Below are 20,298 nucleotides of genomic sequence, written 5' to 3'. Positions count from 1 at the left end.
TTGTTACCACCATTATGATAAGCTCCAGCTTTAACGTAAATGACTAATGAGGAACGGGTTAGTAGGTGATTTCACTTATTTTTTTAATTCTTGTGTTACCATTTTTTGTTAAATTTATCATATTATGTGTTGAAAATTTGATACTAAAATTACATATAAAGTAACCCCTTATATAACCCATTCATTTCATAAAGGTCTTCTATAACGATGTGATTTTGGACATTTTATGTTTCGTTTTCCAAACTAATTGAATATTTTTCTACTAGTAGTCCAATTCCCAAGAACTTGTAGGATTAGGAATGATCTTTGTATTTTAAGGAACTCGAAATTTTTTTGTTAATACTAAAAGAGAAAGAAATTATGAGAGAAAAATGTAAAGTGGATGGTCTAATTGTTTTCTTTACTACTATCTTAAAAAATATATATATTTTAATAGAAACAAGGATTGAAAATGGTGAAGATTTCTGGGAACCGATCAAACTAATTTGCTTTAAACTTTACTAGATTCGAACTTCCACGTATGTGCCTGATTAATTTCAGAAAATAAGTCTAAACTATGTCTCCATTGCCATGTCTCCCTAACGGATATAAATATTTTCTTTACCCGTAAAAATCTATTCTTCGTAACCCAAATAGTAAATAACTCCATTTGCTCAATAAATTATTTTCTCTAATTTATAAAATATATTTCAAGCTGAAATTAATTAATATTAATAATAAATAATTTTAAACATAAATACAAATAAGGTTTCAGGACACTTAAATTTTGATAATTATGTCATATCTATTACAAATTATTATAAGATTTTAATATTATATATTAGATAATTATGTCATATCTATTACAAATTATTATAAGATTTTAATATTATATATTAGATAATATATATCTGAAAAATTAGATAATATATGTTTTGTTTATTTTGAAAAGCTCGCCGTGAAATCCGCGAGATTCACCAAAAAACTACATAGATATAGTTATCCAAATTTTTAAATTTCGTCTCGCTACCCGAAATTCTCATATGGTAATCTTTTGGATATAGTTTAAAGAATATTTTTAATTTTATGAATGACCTATTATGTAAAATAAATAGCTCTACCGAATTTTTTGAATGTATTATTATCCATTCATATGGATCAAGTGTTTTTTATTTACTATGACAATGTGTGTTATATCTAATGGATTATATAGGTTTCTTGGTGATCGCATATCCTTAGCTGTTATATCATAATAATTAATGGATATTATTATTTGAGTGATTATAAGAATTAAACGTATAATGTTGGTATCAATTCAAATATCAAAATTTAATACTTCACGCTAATATAACATATTTCCTTAGTTTGCGCAAATGGTAAATCAAAAATTATATAATTATTTTTTACTAATATATAATCAAATAATTTGTAATCACAATAAATTTATATATATATATATATATATATATATATAATTTTCCTACCAAAAATATATATATAATTTCGGGTTTTTATTAAAAATATTTTTTGATTTATTGTTAATGACTCATATTAAATTGGATTATATAATCTCACTAAATTAGTTTACATATATAAAATTTTGGTTTTATTCTTTCTATTTATACTAATCATAATTAATTAGTATAACTTTTATTTTCTAAAATCTAAAGTAAATGATGATTTATTTTTATTTAATTGTATTAAATTGATTTGCCGTTTTCTGAAATATCTCAAAATATAAAACAAAATCAAATTAGGTTAACATTATCTCTGTGAATCGCAGATCAGTCACTGGATATCGTTGTTATGTGGATGGATCTTGGAAAAGGGACCGATCAATTTACTGGCAGAGGTTGGTATTGCATTTCCCCTGAGGGGGAATCTCCCACTATGGGTGCATCTAACCTACGCTGGAGTTTATCACCCCTTCATGCAGAAGTGGAACCTTTTCTTTGGGCAATGAGATGTATGATTGGAGCGGATAATGAGAATGTTGTTTTTCTCACGGACTGTTCCGACCTGGTGAAGATGATGTCTTCGCCCACTGAGTGGCCCGCTTTCAAGACATATTTAGACGAGATTGAAGCGGATAAGGAAGAATTCCTGTCATTCTCTTTGGTCTTGATCCCCCGTTCACAGAATGGTATGGTAGACAAGCTGGTGCGTCGTGCTAGAGTAGAGTCGCAACAAACTACCTATGTAAACGTTTTTCCTACTAATTGGCTCATTTGAGCTGATCTTGTAAGTTGTTGGCAAAAAAAAAAAGGTCTAAAATTTATATTTAATAGCCTAATTAGTATGGAAACTACTAAAAACGATTTCCTAAATTAATGGGTAGTTATTATTATTTTTTATTTTATTTAATTGTATAAAATTGATTTTTTATTTAATTGCATTAAATTGATTTGCCGTTTTCTGAAATATTTCAAAATATAAAAGAAAATCAAATTAATTTACAAATCTACACTTTATATATTTAATAGCCCAATTATTATGAAAACTACTACAAACGATTTCCTAAAATAATGGGTAGTTATTATTATTTTACTAGGATGTCGGTCCATGCGTTACCGCACGGAAAAGTAAAAACTTGAAATGACTAATATTATTAATTTCATATTTCGAGTGAAAAATTTATGGTAATTCTTTAACTGTATATTATAAAAGTCATAAATAATGAATAAGATTAATCAACCAAATTAGTTAAATAAAATATTTGTTGTATATATAAAAATGAAAAATCGATTTAGTGACAATAAGAGAATAAAGCTAAAGGTATATAAATCTGGGTTTACTGAATCATACTCAGATAATCAATATATGCACATAAAAAAAAAATCATTATTCAATCGAAATTTATAAAAAAAACTAATAAGAGAATCAGGGACAAAGAGCTCATAGCTGCAACCAACCAAATTGACTAAAAAGATAAATCTATGAAAAATTAGAAATCACAATCAATTACCTAGATTAATACTTGGAAGAGATGATCGATGCGTGTATAAATGGAAAACGAAACCAAACAAAAGTTAGATGAAGGAATCAATAAATCAAACAATCCTAATTTTAACGAAGATGAGTGAATCATGTTGATTAATAAATTAAAAGAAAATAATACTCATAATTTTTAAAATTTGGAGGTGTGAAACAATACTCAAAGAACAAAAACTCTTTTCAAAGTCCATAAAAATCTGTATATATATAAAAACAAAAAGGTGTGAAAACAAAGAGGTGTGAAACAAAAGTATGTAAAACAAAAAGTTGCGAAAACTAACAAGTGCAAACATTGAAAACTAGGGGTACGATGAAGAAATACAATTGTTGGATCAAAACATTGCAACTTTATATAAACAAAGAGGTGTAAAACAAAAAGGTGTGAAAACTAACAGGTGCCAACATGGAAAACTGGGGGTGCAACGAAGAAACACAATTGTTGGATCGAAACTTTGCAACTTTTGAGATCATTAACATAGAGTGAGATCATTAATAATACTCAAATAACAAAAACTTTTTTCAAAGTCCATAAAAATCTGTATATATACAAAAACAAAAAGCTGTGAAAACAAAGAGGTGTGAAACAAAAAGGTGCGAAAACTAACAAGTGCAAACATTGAAAGCAAGGGGTACGACGAAGAAACACAATTGTTGGATCAAAACATTGCAACTTTATATAAACAAAGAAGTGTAAAACAAAAAGGTGTGAAAACTAACGGGTGCCAACATTGAAAGTTGGAGGTGCGACGAAGAAACACAATTATTGGATCGAAACTTTGCAACTCTTGACATCATTAACAAAGAGTGAGATCATTAATAATAATCTAGGAACAAAAACTCTTTTCAAAGTCCATAAAAATCTGTATATATATAAAAACAAAGCGGTGTGAAAACAAAGAGGTGTGAAACAAAAATGTGTGAAACAAAAAGGTGCGAAACCTAAAAATTGCAAACATTGAAAGCTAGGGTGTACGACGAAAAAACACAATTGTTGGATCAAAATATTGCAACTTTATATAAACAAAGAGGTGTAAAACAAAAAGGTGTGCAAACACAATTGTTGGATCGAAATTTTGCAACTTTTGAGATCATTAACAAAGGGTGAGATCATTAATAATATAATACTCAAAGAACAAAAACGCTTTTCTAATTTCAGAAAAATCTGTATATATATAAAAACAAAGAGGTGTGAAAAGAAAGAGATGTGAAACAAAAATGTGTGAAACGAAAATGTGTGAAAACCAGTGTTCTAAAACGCGCTATGCGCTTGCTACGCGGTGGACAAACGCCTAGCGCCTAGCCGTATATGCGGGTGCCTAAGAGGAATCTAGGCGGATTATATATTTTATATATATTTAAAAATAATATTTACATATATATATAGGATGAAAACTTATACACTTTAGTTTTAGAAAAACATAAAACAAAAAGATAGTATCAAATATTATATTCAATTAACTCATATCTATCAAAATAGTTTAGAATCTATAATAATCTCACATTTTAAACAAAAAAAAACATAATCCATTCAAAAACTTGTAAAATTGACAAAATGTAAGTTTATACTTACTTTGGAACCAAATTAAATTTCATAAGTTTAGACTTTAGAGGCTAATTATAATATTTATTTGAAACAAAAATATTATTTTAAAGAATAATTAATTACAGTATTTTTTACTATTTTAGTCAATACACCGCCTAGAATCCGTACAGGTTTCCGCCTAGACCGCATAATGTCCGCCTAAACGCTATTAGGCATCCGAATTATTTAAAACCGCCTAAAGTATCGTATAGCTAAAATTCGAGACGTTTGGTCACCGCATAGCGTGTAACCGCCACCTAGGCACCCGCGTAGGGTGCATTTTAGAACACTGGTGAAAACTAATAATTGCAAACATTGAAAGTTAGGGGTACGACGAAGAAACACAATCGTTGGATCAAAACATTGCAACTTTATATAAACAAAGAGGTGTAAAACAAAAAGGTGTGAAAACTAACGGGTGTCAACATGGAAAGCTGGGGGTGTGATCAAGAAACACAACTGTTGGATCGAAACTTTGCAACTTTGGAGATCATTAACAAAGGGTGAGATCATTAATAATACTTAAAGAACAAAATTTCTTTTCAAAATCCATAAAAATCTGTATATATATATATATATATATAAACAAAGAGGTGTCAAAACAAAAATGTGCGAAAACTAACAAGTGCAAACATTGAAAGCTAAGGGTACGACGAAAAAACACAATTGTTGGATTAAAACATTGCAACTTTATAAAAACAAAGAGGTGTGAAACAAAAATGTGGGAAAACTAACAAGTGCAAACATTGAAAGTTAGAGGTACAACGAAGAAACACAATTGCCGGATCAAAACATTGCAACTTTGTATAAACAAAGAGGTGCAAAATAAAAAGGTGTGAAAACTAACGGGTGTCAACATGGAAAATTGGGGGTGCGACGAAGAAACACAATTGTTGGATCAAAACTTTGCAACTTTTGAGATCATTAACAAATAGTGAGATCATTAATAACACTCAAAGAACAAAATTTCTTTTCAAAGTGTATAAAAATCTGTATATATATATATATAAAAACAAAGAGGTGTGAAAACAAAAAGGTGTGAAACAAAAATGTGTAAAACAAAAAGGTGGGAAAACTAACAAGTGCAAACATTGAAAGTTAGGGGTACGACTAGAAAAACAATTGTTGGATCAAAACATTGCAACTTTATATAAACAAAGAGGTGTAAACCAAAAAGATGTGAAAACTAACGGATGCCAATATGGAAATCTCGGGGTGTGACGAAGAACACAATTGTTGGATCGAAATTTTGCAACTGTTGAGATCATTAACAAAGGGTGATATCATTAAAAATATAATACTCAAAGAACCAAAACTCTTTTCAAAGTTCATAAAGATCTGTATATATATAAAAACAAAGAGATGTAAAAATAAGGAGGTGTGAAACAAAAATGTGTAAAAATTAATATATATGATTTTTAAAAAATGGGGGTACGACGGATAAACACGATCATTAGAAAAAAAACTTGCAACTGTTAGGATCACTAATAATTCTAAACCGTTTGATGAGATAATAGAAACAATCTCATCCGTTAGATTAAAGTTGATCCCAAAAATGAGTTTGTTATTATATATAGATTTTGAATTTCGTTTTTTGTTTTAAATCAAAATCCAAATTGTATCTTATCTAGGATCCGAATGAATATCATCTCCATCCAAGTAAAATCCATTTTATTGTCTTTAAATATGTTTGGATACACCCTCTATAGTAGAGGCATTACATGGAATTATAAGATTTATTAATATATATGTACATAGAAAATTATATCCCAAAACATAAATCGTGGTCATTCGAATTCAAAGACCGTATTAGAATGATGAAACTAACACGAAGTGCTAAATTACATGCTCCAGTCAACTAGCACAGCATATACAATATGCATGTTTTTATATTATTTATAATTTCATTTATTAGATTTTAATTTATAAAGATTTTTTAAAGAGTTTAAGAAAATCATTAAAAGTAAATAAGTGAAAGATTGCTAGAGAGTTTTGTTGATTAGTTTTCTAAAGTCTTGTAAAGTGTTCCAAACAATCTCTATATTTTTGTAATAATTTCCGTTGTCTAAAATCATGAACCGATAAAGTATTAATTAAATTTATTAACATTCCTAGATTATTTTGTTTTAATTGAATAACACAAAACTTTTAATGACTTTATAAAAGATTGAATCCAATAACCCAAATTTGTTAAGATTTTAAATGATTTTTTACAAAGTACAAGCTAATAACACTAAACTTTAACAGAATTTAACAAAATCTCTAATAACAACAAATTCTACATAACATTTAAAATCTTTAAAACTCTATTCAAATCTCAAACCAATAACCTCCACTAAATATCTTAACTAGGTTGAATAATATATATCTATATATAGTCAACAAATTTCAATACATTAAATAATGAGTCTGACTTTAAATGGTCATATTTATGTACCATAAATACGAAAGATATATCTCCCATTAGAAATATATACTGTATTTGTTTTCCTTTTGCCAAGATTTCAATAATTATATTTGAGATATCTTACTTTAAATGGTCATTATGTACCATAAATACGCAAATACTAATTAATTACGTAGATTGATTTAGAAAAACTATTATATAAACTAGCTGAATCAATTCATTAAAAAATACATCACATTGTCACCCTTAAAACATTACAAAACAAAGAGAAGCCTTAACAAAAGATGAAAGGGGTTTTCGGAGTTGTTGTGCTTCAATTCTTTTTCTATACATTTTCTTTAGCCACTCGTGAAATAACTTCATTTGCTTCTGATTTCGATGTGGCTAAAAAAGTTTCTAGCAATATGAACGACATGAAATCTCAAGAATTTTATGTACCAAATGCTAGAGCAAGGAGAGTAGGTTCTAGTGGTTCAAAGAATGAAAAATCTTCACATTCTGTGTCATTTTCTGAAGCAGATATTGGAACGAAGAGATTGGTTCCAAGCGGTCCGAACAATGAGACATCTCCACCTTCTCCATCATTTTCTAGAGTAGATGTTGGAACGAAGAGATTGGTTCCAAGCGGTCCGAACAATGCAACATCTCCACCTTCTCCATCATTTTCAAGAGCAGATATTGGAACAAAGAGATTGGTTCCAAGCGGTCCGAACAATGAGACATCTCCACCTTCTCCATCATTTTCAAGAGAAGATAGTGGAACAAAGAGATTGGCTCCAAGCGGTCCGAACAATGCAACATCTCCACCTTCTCCATCATTTTCCAAAGTAGATATTGGAGTGAAGAGACTGGTTCCGAGTGGTCCAAACAATGAAACATCTCCACCATCTCCTTCATCCTATATTGGAGTGAAGAGACTGGTTCCAAGCGGTCCGAACAGTGAAACATCTCCACCATCTCCTTCATCATTTTTTGGAGCGAAGAGACTGGTTCCAAGCGGTCCGAACAATGAAACATCTCCACCTTCTCCATCATTTTCTAGAGCAGATATTGTAACAAAGAGACTGGTTCCAAGCGGTCCAAACGATGAAACATCTCCACCTTCTCCATCATTTTCTTGAGATTGGTTTCAAGTGATCCGAACAATGCAATATCCTCATCTTTTCCATCATTTCTATAATGAGTTTTAAGTAAATTTAGTTTAATTAAGGAGAAGAGTGTTCGTAACTCCTTCAAAATTACTCATTGGGCCTCGAGTTTTGCCACAGTGAGATTTCTTTGGCTCATTTTTTACTAGTTTTTCATATTTATTGTTTAAAATAATTTATAATATTTCTTAAATACATCTTATTTGTGTGGTTAGCAAGAAATTTTATTAAGAAAAAAATCTCAAAATTATATACATCTCTTTGACCTATTTGAGTGGTTGCATGAAATTAGAAAAACCTCTTTTATTCACCCCCTCTTAATTAACCAATCAAAATACAACAAAACGCCATATCATATCATATTTATAAAATAAATCAAAATTAAAATAAAAAGACAAAAAAAATAAGGAAACAAATTCTGGAGATTTTTTAATAAGGAAATTATGTCGGGTTGGTTTATAAAGGAACGATTGGAGTGTAGTTTTTACAATTAAACAAAATTATATGTCGGTTTGGGTTTACAAAATAGTGATTAGGGTTTAGATTTTACAATTAAACAAAATTATATGTCGGTTTGGGTTTAAAAAATAGTGGTTAGGGTTTAGATTTTATAATTAAACAAAATTATTTGTCGGTTTGGGTTTACAAAAGAGTGGTTAGGGTTTATGGTTTAGATTTTATAATTAAACGAAATTATATGTCGGTTTGGGTTTACAAAAAAGTGGTTAGAGTTTAGGGTTTAGATTTTATAATCAAACGAAATTATATGTCGGTTTGGGTTTACAAAAAAATGGTTAGGGTTTAGGGTTTAGGGTTTAGATTTTACAATCAAAGAAATTTATATGTAGGTTTAGGTTTATAAAATAGTGGTTAGGGTTTAGATTTTACAAACTATAATATAATGTTTATAATTAAAATTGAATTATATACAGATTTTGTTTCTTTAATTAATAATTTATTTCTTTAACTAAGAGGGGGTGAATAAGAGATGTTCACCGAATTGTCCATGAAATTATTATTATCTAAACTTTCCCCTTAAAAAAAGTTACATAAGTAATTTGGTTTCCAATTTTTAAGCAATATTGTTCGAATTAGTAGAGTGACTTTATAGTTTATACAATAGAAAAGGAAGAAACTAATTTATTTTTATATGGGAATGAATTTTTTTATTTAAACATAAAAACGAAACATATATATATATATATATATACATATTAATTATAATTAATTATGAAATTTCATAGTTTGTATAAATTATTTTACATAGACCAGGACGATATTAAACTTTTCTTCAGTTCTTCTTTGTTAATGTGGAAATACAGTTGAATGTTGATAATAGTCATAGATGGTTAATCGTTTATATATTAACATTTTTTAAGTACATTTTGTATCGTGCCCTTTTAGTTGTATTTTAAAAAATAATTTACAATCTGAAGCCTTAGAAAATTTCCTAAAATAACAATTACATCAGATTTTGTTTCCTAAATATTTTACATTTCATTCCTACTAGAAATGTAACAAACTGCAATCAATATTTTATGGAAACAGAAGCTATATTATATTAATGACACCTTCTATTATTTTTTAAAGATATTGGCCCTATTCGTTTTGGTGTCTCCGCGACTCTTTCCAGCGATTAAAATTTAAACATGGAAGTGGCCAAATAAATGATGATAAATAACAAAACTGTCGCTGCGACTATTTTTACGGAGATTGCCGGTGTGTTCATGTGTCGCCAGAAAAAGCGGTGACAGTTACAATGATCGATGCGACTCCTTTTCATATAAATGGTGACTTTTTTTAATAGAAGCAGTAATTTATATCTGGGATTTAAACACCAACGACGTTGATTTTTTCAGTCGCCGAAAGTGGTCACAGCGACTATGTAAACGAACAGGCTCATTCTATCTCTAAATTCTTTGCAAACAACGAAAACAACAATTTAATTCGTATTTTGTTTTTCAAAACAAGTTAGCTTCAATTCTTAATGTAGATAAAAATGTTAATATAGATAAAAAAAAACTTTGATTCTCATTTTTTAAAATCATATTTTTGATATATATATATATATAAACTTAATAAAGACTTTAAAATATTATAAATAAAAGTTTAAAATACTATACAATGTGGTGATATAGTAAGACGGGGTGTAAAGAAGACATGTTGGAATTAATAAAATATCATTAAATTTGTATATAAACACGAGTTAAATCCTTATTTTATTATTTGTCAACACTACTAATATTATAATATTTGACATAACAAATCAACTTACTTTAACTAAAATTTTGTAAAATAAGTAAATCATTATGAAAATATGACTTAATCACAGCTTATAAATTAATTATTATGTATTTAAATCCTTTACTTTTTGTTCTAATAACTAAAAAACCAAATAGAATCTCAAACACTAAATAAAACAAACTAAATATAACAAAAATATTGTCACACATTGTACCGCAAGTTAAAAATTAATATTAACATTTTAGCCATTTGAACGGCTGAAAATTTTAATTATTTCTTAAGCGGTTGTAAATTTTAGTTATTCATTTATTTACAAAACAACCAGAATTTAACAAGCAAATACAATATTAATTATAAATAATAATAAAAATTATAGATCTGTGGTATACCGCGGGTTAAAATCTAGTATGTATGTAAAAATTTGAAGTGTTAATTAAGTCTTTATTTTAGAACTACACCGTTTCTAGCTCAGCAAAACTGAATCAAAGTGGATGAAACACCGATACTATTTTCCTTTTATTGAAGAATTAAAGAGAGAATCACAAACACAAATCACCATGTTCGTATATCCTAACAATTGTTACCTTTTGCGGATAAAATCATCCGTTTATACTAACGTTCTATTTTTGACAACAAATATATACACTTATCTTAACATTAAAACCAAATATATATATATTAGAAAAAAAAGATGGCCAATAATTTGCTTAAAGACGAGAAAAGCTAATCAATAATCATGTTTGGCATTACTTACTGATCATATTCTCTAGATGAAACGCATGCATAGGTTAATTTATACACTTCTTCGTTGATTTATCACAACTAATCATATTTGGCAATACTATGTGCATAGCCGCATACGCCGATGGTCCGAATCCACTCTACGTTAGTGTGGGAATAAAAGATTTAAACAAGTCATCATTGAGCCTTATCCATGCGTCTATATATTATCATAAACTCCAAGATATATCTTCCTTATTTCTCTTGATTTCCAAATATTTCGTTGAAATCAACTGTCTTAAATGATAATTAACATGTTATACGTTTAAAAAGAGATAAAAAAACTTAATCGACACAACTACGACTACGTTACGATGGATTAACATCATGCTACTATTCCCATGTGAATGCAACGGAGAGGAAAATATACTCCTTTTCTCGTTGTGTTTCAAGCTTTCAATGAGATTGTTGACGAAAGCAAACGTAATTACTAATGACATCTACGGCAGTTGACTAAAATTAAATATTTTAAAAGTCAAAGAAGGACACTAGTGGCAATATCGAAAATATTTGAAACACAAAGCCTTGTTTCTCACAATCTATTCCATAAAAACCAAAGGTGTGTGCGTGTAGAACTCAAAACCATAACGTTTGCAAGTAAGAAATATATAAAACAAAACGCACAATTATGCCTGAGGAGCTGAAACTACAAAAAGGATCTCCAAGCGAAGCTTCTCTCTTTAGTTGATTAGGGTTCTGTAGTTGAGATAATCAAGAAGAAGAAGAAGATGGGGTTACAGTTGGAGAGTTTGATGGAGACGATAAAGTCAAAGGTGGGTTTGCTGAGGAAGAAGAAGAAACCTTACATCAAAATGGATAAAAGCTCTAGCGTCAGAGTTGCCATCCGTCGTAAGAAGACCAGAGATCTCATTGATAAAACCTTAAAGGTCGCTGATCGTCCTGGCAAACGTACTCTTTTCTGAAAATGTTCATTTTCTCAGATTTTGCTACAGTTTCTGTGAATCAATTTTATTTGTTGTTGTTTGGTTTTGTTTTGTAATTGGGTGTTTTTGATTCAAGAGATCAAGTTTGTGATAATATGTATATATAGTTCTAGATATAAATAAAAGCCAGAAATATATAGAAACATCAAACATATGATTTATGCATGATTGATCGATGAAACATAAAAAAAGCTATATTGAAATCCTGTATAGTTGACTTTTAGTGATACGATCTTTGAGTCAGTCTTACATTTATTTCTGTCGGCAGGTCAGTCTTATTTTAGTGGAGTTTAGTTGAAATCTTTATAAAACTAAAAGCTCTGTAGTTTAGATTAAACCGGTGAGGTTTTGTTAGAAAAAAAGCCAAAGAAGAGTTTCATTATAGAAACTCAGAGATATCATCTTCTACACTTGCAAACTTAGACACTAAAGATTAAAGGCAAAATCCAGAGTAGGAAGGAGAGATATGGACTCACATAGGCTTTAAGAAGCCAACAAAGATTCAACTTTTGCAATCTGTTCTTCCTCTGTGGCTCTAGTCGGACTCTTGTTCGCCTCCTCGAACAAATCATGGTCCCATTTCTTCTCATTCTTTGTCCAGCTTCCGTTAAACCCACTTCGCTCGTTGCTGCGGAATCTGTTGTATCTATCAGCTCGATAACTCTGTCTGCTCCCCGCACCTCTCACATCATCTCTGTTCCACACTCTGTCTCTTCTCAATGCTGGTCTCTCATGTCTTTCTGAATGCATATTGCTCCTCCAGTTTCTCTCGTTCTGTCGGCGATGGTTTAGAATTGTGTCTCTTGCCTCAGTTCTTGTTCTGTCTGTGTTGTTCCCAGATTCCTCTGGAAACTTCTTGTCCATGAAGGCCGGTCGTTTCCTAGAGAGTGTTCCTTCGGTGTCGTCAACCTCATGGAACCTATCATGTCGCCACGAGCTTTTGTCTCCGTCTTTGCGATGCTGTGACTTCTCATCATCTCCAGCTCTTCTCTGATCTCTTGAACTTCTCCACGATCCTCTCTCTTCAAAATTTACAGGCAAGTAACATTGTCATTAGACTTACCAATTAGTTTAAAGCTATATAAAGCTAAAGACATGCAAATGCATATTTCCTTATGAGTTTATGTAAATGAAGAAAAGGAAGAAGAGTAAAATTTGGGGAGAATTACCAGTAGTTGCTCTTCTGTCATCTTTTCTGTCACTACGAAGATCATCATCATGCTGTTATAAGACACGCACAGGCAAGCCAAAGATTACATATATCTTAGCATTGGAAGGCATTCAACTGTAGGCAGTAATCCCGTCAAATCAGCACAAGATAAAAGTGTCAATATGCAGTAGATTGCAACCCAGCAATTGATTAGTATAACTGAGCTAGTACAAGATAAAAGATTAAATCTTCTAGTTTTTCATGGGCAATGAAGCTTAGAAGAAACATTCTGTAAACTCCTAGAAACTCACAAGAGCAAAAACATCTACACACATAACAAGCAATACCAGGACCAGTATTATGAGGAGTATACACACATATTGTACATTAGACCAAAAACTCCTAAAACCTCACAAGAGCAAAAACATCTACACACAAAGAACAAGCAGCAATACCAGGACCAGTAACAAAAACCAGATGGAAAATAATCAAAAGCTTTAGGAACCTGATGATATGATCTAGGACGAGATACTTGTGACAGATGGGAAGCTTGTTTGGTGGTCTCATGATGTGCGGAATGCTTCTTTTCACTGTCTTTTCTCAAACCACGAGCATCAGGTTCCAATGGAGCAGCATCTCTCAAGGACTGACGTGGTTTTTGCTCAGTGTCAGTACCATCACCGACATCCAAATCCTTGTTACTCAAAACTCGTTCAGCTTCAGGTTTACCATCTCTTCTTGATCTCTTGGGGCTAAAGAGAAAACATAAATGATTAGTAGTGGACCTCTGTGATAAGAGCTCTATAGTAAGAGTGATTTCTGAAAAGCTGGCTAGAGAACCACTTCGCAAACTTGTACTAAAATTAACTATTTGTGCATTTCATCACTCATGTTTAGGATCTACACAACTATTGACAATCGTCTTCTGCAAATAATCTCTACTTTACGAGAATGAACTGTGGCCAAATTAAGCAGATTAGATGAAGATACAAAACAAAATCACTCCAAGGATAAAACTACAACAGTGACAAAGCATAAATCTCACAATAATCAGCTTGCATTCCGATTTCTATACAAAAAAAAAAANAAAAAAAAAAAAAAATACACGAGCTTCCTCGTTGTTCGCGATGAAGATAAAGAGTAGGATTCCCCAGAAGAATTTGAGTGTAAAGATGAAAAGAGTAAGCGAAGCAGGCAGACCTGGGTTCGCGATCGATCCTGGAACGCTGTCGTTTAGGGTCTGAATCTCTGCTCTCCCGCCTCGACATGGTTCCTCTTCTCTTCTCCCTCGAGAGATTTTTAGGGCTTTTACTATATAACTCTTCTCCCCTTCCCACTCCTCTCCCCTGCAACTCTTTTTTTTTAATCTAATTCCTCCGTCGGAGACTTGTCAATTTCCTCAAAAATTATAGTTTCCACCTCTTATTTCTTAATGTATCAGAAAAAACCCCATATGTTTAGAATTGTGTTCAAAAACCAACCACATAAAATTAACCCCATAGTTGTTCTTGAACGTAGTCATACTATGATTTGGTTCGTTTGTGATACATATACACAAATTGTAATAGCGGTATCTAAATTATCTGTAAAGATGTCAAAATAGGAAGAAGAAAACAAAAAAATGCCACTTTCTAGATGGCAATTTGTTATTAGGATATTGAAAGTATGCATGCAACTAGCGAAGGAGAGAGACCGGATAAAAAAGGTTTGAGAGTAAAGATGGATATACATAGCTTAAATAGAGATTTGTGTCAAGAGACATCATCATTCATTCTCCCAATACCCTTGGTTCCACTTCATTCGAGAAGGCGCTTGTATTTACACCACCCGATGGCACCAACATAGAGGAATATGCTTCCCACAGAACCTCCAATCACTGTCCATAGGAATCTTGATGGACCAGCTTTCTCATCCTTGAACAACTCTATGGTAATATTCATTCCGAATACACCAGCCACTGCAATGAAGGCGCTCATCACCAGGGTAGCTGTCGTTAGCATCACACCCATCTGCAGAAGATGATTCTGCTTGTCATCTAGCATTATGTTGATGTAGTCCTCCGTGTCATCCACATACTCCCTTAGCTTTTTCAACACAACCACAATGGATTTGATTAGAAAATTATCTCATCACCGGAAAGAGTGCCATCTTTCTATTAATGAGTCTGATAAAATACCAAAAAAGCATATGGTCGATTTACTTACTGTTGATAGTTTGTTCAGTGTACCATCAATCTGCACAAAATATGCTTCCAAAAGCATTTCAAGCTCTTCAACATCTAATTTGTTGGTCATGGCACTTCGGGTTGAGCTTGTATGTGTCCCACGGCTGTTTCTGCTAAGTGCACTGTGAGCACTCATAAGCAGATCATGAGCGTCATTTGCTCGAAGATAGCCTTCATCTCTGTTAGCCTCTGATGCAAATTCGGGAGGAAGCCTGGCAGGTTTTAAGTAAAATAGCAGATGTTAGAATTACATCAGAACAGTCCAAATTAGTATTCTCAGAAAGTCGGTACATGCCTGTCATCCTCGTTTTCTTGAGGAAGATCAACCTCAAAGGCATCACTTTCATTCATAGAGGAATTTGACGAATCCTCAAGTTTCTGAGCTAGCTTCTCTGTAAGATACATCTCAGCCATATCCTCATCATCGTCTAGCAGATGTTCTAGCTCGTCCCTAACCTAGAACATGATACAAGTGAAGAGAAATAAGGTTTTAAGTTATGCAAACGTGGTTAAAATAAGGTGGTCTCTTATGTTCACAACTAAGAGGAACATGACAAATCGTTATCACAAGATCAAAAGAAGCAATGGAATGTCTGAATCATAAACACCTTCTGAACACGTCCAGTAATTGCAACCAGCCTGCTTTTAATCTGTCGAACCCGCTCCAAATTAAGGGTACTGATCTTGGAAGTAAGTTTGTCTAACGCTGGATGAGCCTCTAACTCCAATCTTGTGGCCTACATTAACGAAAAAAATGACTGAAACTCTCACACAAGAGAAGCAAAAATACTCTGTGTAGTAGAGTCCTTATGGAACTACTTACCTCATGTTCCAAACTGCTTGATGCAGCTTCAAGACAGGCTTCCAGAGCAACAAACTCAAACGGAAGAACCTTTGATCCATCTTGATTCTCAAGACTTTGCTTCGCATCCTTCTTGGCTTCACTGCCTTGATCCCCAGATGATTGTACCGTTCCAGCTTCTCCTTGTGCAGGATCCATCCCCGTCTGAGGCTCTCCCTCAGAGTTATGTTCCTCCTTTACTCGACACAGACAAAGAGAGCAAAAAGCAATTAGTAGCTAAATCACAGAGTCAGCCATTTCTCAACACGAGATTAGCTATCATATACAGATTCCATTGCCAAATCATATACATATGTAGCTACCAACCTCAATTTCCATTTCACAAACAATGCAATTAGGGATGAACAAGGACCAGTGAAAAAAGCCCTAATTTGTCGAATTACCTGAGGTTTAGTGGCGTGATGGTGACACAGAATCCGCCGGCGCAACTCTTCAATAAAAGGTGAAACCGAAGGATCCTTGGAATTAAGCAGCAAAACTTCTTGAGCGGTGATGATCGCCTTGATATGCTCCAGATTGATAACAATCGCTCTCTCTCGACCCAGAACAGTCGACGGATACGACAACAGTGGATCGAGAATCCTAAGATCTCGCGCCGGCAATCCCGTTCGCCGCATGATGGCGTGTTTCCCTTCTTCCTTGGGCTGCGGCTTCCCTGACGAGTCAAGCACCAACCACGACCTCACCCCAACGCCTTTCTTCCGTCCACCGCCACCCACACCGGCGGGGTACGGCGGTGTAGGCTGCCCAATGTTAGGAGTCGACGGATTCGTATTGAAATTGAATTCATCAGGTCTCGCTCCCCTCATCGCTTACACGATTTGCTGTGATCAGAGAGAGACCGAGCAGCTTAAGTGAAAATTGCGATCTCAACTTATAATCCTCCGGCTCGTCAGCAACGAAAAGATTTCAAACGGTTAAGATATACCGGTTTTAGATTCCCCCCCCTCCCTACAAAATCTAATCGGATTTAGAATAACCGGTTTCGGGTTTAGAATAACCGGTTTTAGCTTCTTCTTTGATTTTGTTTTTGCAACGACGGAGGCTGCTGATGAGAGAGTTTTGCTTTTCTTTAAAGTGTTTAGTTAGGGCTTTAGAAATCGGCGACGGCGAGCTTGTGAGAATTGAATTACCCGAGGAAGAATCTGATGAAGTTGAAATCGGTGTTCGACGCTTCGGAAATCAGATCGGAATTTGAATCGGCGGGGATAAATCCCAATTTCGCCATTCAAATCTGGAAGTATGTAATTCAGAATCCTGATTGCGTTTGGGACGAGATCCCTTCATTGCCTTCAGCTGCTTACTCTCTACTCCATTCCAAATTCAAGACTCTTACTTCGTCTCTTCACTCTCTGTTCCATTCCTCCGATGGCACCACCTCAAAACTCCTCATCAAGCTCCAAGTACTCTTCTACTCTCTCTCTGTTTCTTCGTTTTTTCCTTGTAAATGTGTTGGGAATGATACAATATTACGAATGAACATGAGACTAGTCTTTGTAGATTAAGGGAAGTGTACAAGAAGAGGTTTAGTTGCTGAGAGGTTTACTTTGTGATTACAACACATCGTCTCTGTTATCTGATTAACTCATATTCGATTCTTGCTTCTTGTTTTTGGAATTCAAGAATGGAGCTTTAGTGGAAGCTGTGGTAATGAGATACGATACTCGGTTGGGTATGTGTGGAGGGAAACCACGTCCTGGAGGTATAAGAACTACATTATGCATTTCGTCTCAGGTATTGATTACTATCATGTACTGTCATCTTGTTTCATCGAATCACTGTGGAAGTGTTAAAGAACATCTTACATGACGTGTTATCATTAATAGGTTGGTTGCAAGATGGGTTGCACCTTCTGTGCTACTGGTACCATGGGATTTAAAAGCAATTTAACATCTGGAGAAATTGTGGAGCAGCTTGTTCACGCCTCCCGCATAGCTGATATACGCAACATTGTTTTCATGGTATTTTGCTTCTTTCAATGCATTTTATATACACGATACCTTACGTTTATTTGTTGAGGTCGTCTTTTTATACCTTCTCAATTGATGAAGTTTATTCACTAGTTGTTTCCTTGGTTTGATGATTATGATCAGGGAATGGGAGAGCCATTAAATAACTACAATGCTGTTGTTGAAGCTGTTCGCGTCATGTTAAAACAGCCATTTCAGCTGTCACCAAAACGAATTACCATATCAACTGTAAGTATTGTGAAAGCTGCCTTGAGATATTCGTAACGCAGAAATTTGTCTGAATTTGGTAGAATTCCTTCAGAAGTTCAGATTATGATATTTGGTGAGGTTGTTAAACTATAAACGTTGATCTATTAAATCTTGCAGTTTTTGATTTCCGAGACAAGTTTTGGCTTTTGTGGTTAAGTTGCTTACTTTTTAAGTGTTGGTTTTCAGGGGATACATAGAAAGTTCTTTCTGATTTAATTTTTCTCCCTGCTCTAACTGTATATTCTAGACTTCTAGTTGAGAAATCTAAATCATGCAATGCTGCGTAGGTTGACACTTTTTTTAAGTAGTGAGCTAATAAATTTTCCTACATCCGAATGTCATCTGCATAGGTTGGAATTGTTCACGCAATTAGCAAGCTACACAATGATCTACCAGGTGTAAGTTTAGCAGTCTCTCTTCATGCACCAGTTCAAGAAATCCGCTGCCAGATCATGCCAGCAGCTAGAGCCTTTCCTCTACAAAAGCTTATGGATGCACTTCAAACTTTCCAAAAGAACAGGTACTCTTAACTGGTTCTTTTGCTACTAAAATGATAGAACCACAATCCCTGCTGTTAAATTAAAGATGATAACATAGTGTGCGACATTTTCCTTGGATATAACAGTCAACAAAAGATCTTCATTGAATACATAATGCTTGATGGAGTAAATGATCAAGAGCAGCACGCTCATCTACTTGGTGAATTGCTAAAGACATTTCAAGTGGTAAAATCTTTGATTTCTTATTAGTACTCTTCAAGGCTTCTGCAATTTTATGATGATACTTTTGATGGAAACTCTGTGCTCTTTTCTTGAACAGGTTATAAATTTGATACCATTTAACCCAATTGGGTCCACAAGCCAATTCGAAACAAGCAGTGTACAAAGCGTATCAACTTTCCAGAAAATTCTGAGGGAAACGTACAAGATCCGAACCACAATTCGCAAAGAAATGGGTCAGGATATAAGTGGTGCTTGCGGTCAGCTAGTCGTGAACCAACCAGACAACAGAAGGACTCCCGGAATTGTGGAACTTCCAGACATTGAAGATCTACATCTCTAACTTTAGGACCAGAGACATGAAACAGACATTTGGAATGGTTTGTAGTATCTTCAAAGCCACTCTTCAAAACCCTTTTCTTAAACTTCACATTTTGTCCTCATCACTTCGTGGAAAACACTTGGCTCACTCTTATATGCAAGTAAGACAAACAGAGATGGTCCTTAGTCCTTCTTACACTTCATCACATGGAGATTTAAACTTCTCTTTTAAAATATTCACCAACAAGTGATGTAATGTCATCATTAAAGTTGAAGTAAATGTTTTAAAGCCAGCACCAAGTTAACTTTCATGAAGTAAATATCACGGTAGTAAAACTAATTAACTTCTTCCCGCCTATAAAACGACCCCATACTCTTGTCTTTCATTCCATAAGAGAAAATAGCATAGAAAGATGGGTGTAAGAAGATTTGTGAATATCTCTCTGCTAATAGCAGCTCTAGTTTCATCACTATGCGAGTCTCAGAAGAACTTTGCATGTGATAAAAATTCTCCTGCGACGGCTAAGTACGGTTTCTGTAACGTCTCGTTGTCGTATGAAGCACGCGCCAAAGATTTGGTCTCACGTCTCTCCCTCACGGAAAAAGTCCAGCAACTCGTAAACAAAGCCACAGGAGTTCCAAGGCTCGGTGTTCCTCCGTACGAGTGGTGGTCGGAAGCTCTCCACGGCGTCTCCGACGTTGGACCAGGGGTAAAAGCATCATAA

At 33.4% G+C, this 20,298-nt stretch overlaps 5 protein-coding genes and 1 pseudogene across 5 annotated transcripts; 4 read left to right on the top strand and 2 right to left on the bottom strand.

Moving 5' to 3' along the window:
* On the top strand, positions 7,247-8,083 carry LOC104767650 (leucine-rich repeat extensin-like protein 5). Its single transcript, XM_010491645.1, has one exon. It carries the CDS (start codon positions 7,247-7,249, stop codon positions 8,081-8,083), a length of 837 nt encoding a protein of 278 aa, XP_010489947.1.
* On the top strand, positions 11,701-12,221 carry LOC109130953. The gene has a single exon (XM_019241124.1). It carries the CDS (start codon positions 11,863-11,865, stop codon positions 12,055-12,057), a length of 195 nt encoding a protein of 64 aa, XP_019096669.1. The 5' UTR covers positions 11,701-11,862; the 3' UTR covers positions 12,058-12,221.
* Positions 12,437-14,585, bottom strand: LOC104765837. Its single transcript, XM_010489608.2, has 4 exons — positions 14,429-14,585; positions 13,734-13,980; positions 13,248-13,299; positions 12,437-13,100 (listed from the first exon to the last, which is right to left on the bottom strand). Exons 1-4 carry the CDS (start codon positions 14,494-14,496, stop codon positions 12,562-12,564), a joined length of 906 nt encoding a protein of 301 aa, XP_010487910.1. The 5' UTR covers positions 14,497-14,585; the 3' UTR covers positions 12,437-12,561.
* LOC104765836 (magnesium transporter MRS2-3) lies at positions 14,836-17,193 on the bottom strand. The gene is made up of 6 exons (XM_010489607.2): positions 16,698-17,193; positions 16,276-16,488; positions 16,061-16,189; positions 15,748-15,908; positions 15,433-15,664; positions 14,836-15,312 (listed from the first exon to the last, which is right to left on the bottom strand). Exons 1-6 carry the CDS (start codon positions 17,121-17,123, stop codon positions 15,025-15,027), a joined length of 1,449 nt encoding a protein of 482 aa, XP_010487909.1. The 5' UTR covers positions 17,124-17,193; the 3' UTR covers positions 14,836-15,024.
* LOC104765833 (dual-specificity RNA methyltransferase RlmN 1) lies at positions 17,343-19,762 on the top strand. Its single transcript, XM_010489606.1, has 7 exons — positions 17,343-17,717; positions 17,938-18,048; positions 18,141-18,275; positions 18,408-18,512; positions 18,884-19,053; positions 19,159-19,258; positions 19,353-19,762. Exons 1-7 carry the CDS (start codon positions 17,463-17,465, stop codon positions 19,593-19,595), a joined length of 1,119 nt encoding a protein of 372 aa, XP_010487908.1. The 5' UTR covers positions 17,343-17,462; the 3' UTR covers positions 19,596-19,762.
* Positions 19,868-20,298, top strand: part of LOC104767649 — a 3,991-nt pseudogene continuing 3,560 nt past the window's right edge.

Source organism: Camelina sativa, chromosome 19, assembly GCF_000633955.1.
Source record: "Camelina sativa cultivar DH55 chromosome 19, Cs, whole genome shotgun sequence".
In the NCBI taxonomy this organism is placed as follows: domain Eukaryota; kingdom Viridiplantae; phylum Streptophyta; class Magnoliopsida; order Brassicales; family Brassicaceae; genus Camelina; species Camelina sativa.
Note: the sequence above shows the minus strand (reverse complement) of the source record. Positions and strands in the feature narration are given on the sequence as shown.

Bases quoted from the DNA above. Each gene is read 5' to 3' on its own strand.
- LOC104767650 (XM_010491645.1), top strand. From the start codon at position 7,247: ATGAAAGGGGTTTTCGGAGTTGTTGTGCTTCAATTCTTTTTCTATACA.
- LOC109130953 (XM_019241124.1), top strand. From the start codon at position 11,863: ATGGGGTTACAGTTGGAGAGTTTGATGGAGACGATAAAGTCAAAGGTG.
- LOC104765837 (XM_010489608.2), bottom strand. From the start codon at position 14,496: ATGTCGAGGCGGGAGAGCAGAGATTCAGACCCTAAACGACAGCGTTCC. The intron at 13,300-13,733 runs GTTCCTAAAGCT...GTCTTATAACAG, and splicing joins GTCCTAGATCATATCATCAG to CATGATGATGATCTTCGTAG. The intron at 13,101-13,247 runs GTAATTCTCCCC...TAAATTTTGAAG, and splicing joins TGACAGAAGAGCAACTACTG to AGAGAGGATCGTGGAGAAGT.
- LOC104765836 (XM_010489607.2), bottom strand. From the start codon at position 17,123: ATGAGGGGAGCGAGACCTGATGAATTCAATTTCAATACGAATCCGTCG. The intron at 15,909-16,060 runs GTGTTTATGATT...ATCATGTTCTAG, and splicing joins TTACTGGACGTGTTCAGAAG to GTTAGGGACGAGCTAGAACA. The intron at 15,665-15,747 runs GCATGTACCGAC...AAAACCTGCCAG, and splicing joins CAAGAAAACGAGGATGACAG to GCTTCCTCCCGAATTTGCAT.
- LOC104765833 (XM_010489606.1), top strand. From the start codon at position 17,463: ATGAAGTTGAAATCGGTGTTCGACGCTTCGGAAATCAGATCGGAATTT. The intron at 17,718-17,937 runs GTACTCTTCTAC...TTGGAATTCAAG, and splicing joins AACTCCTCATCAAGCTCCAA to AATGGAGCTTTAGTGGAAGC. The intron at 18,513-18,883 runs GTAAGTATTGTG...TCATCTGCATAG, and splicing joins AACGAATTACCATATCAACT to GTTGGAATTGTTCACGCAAT.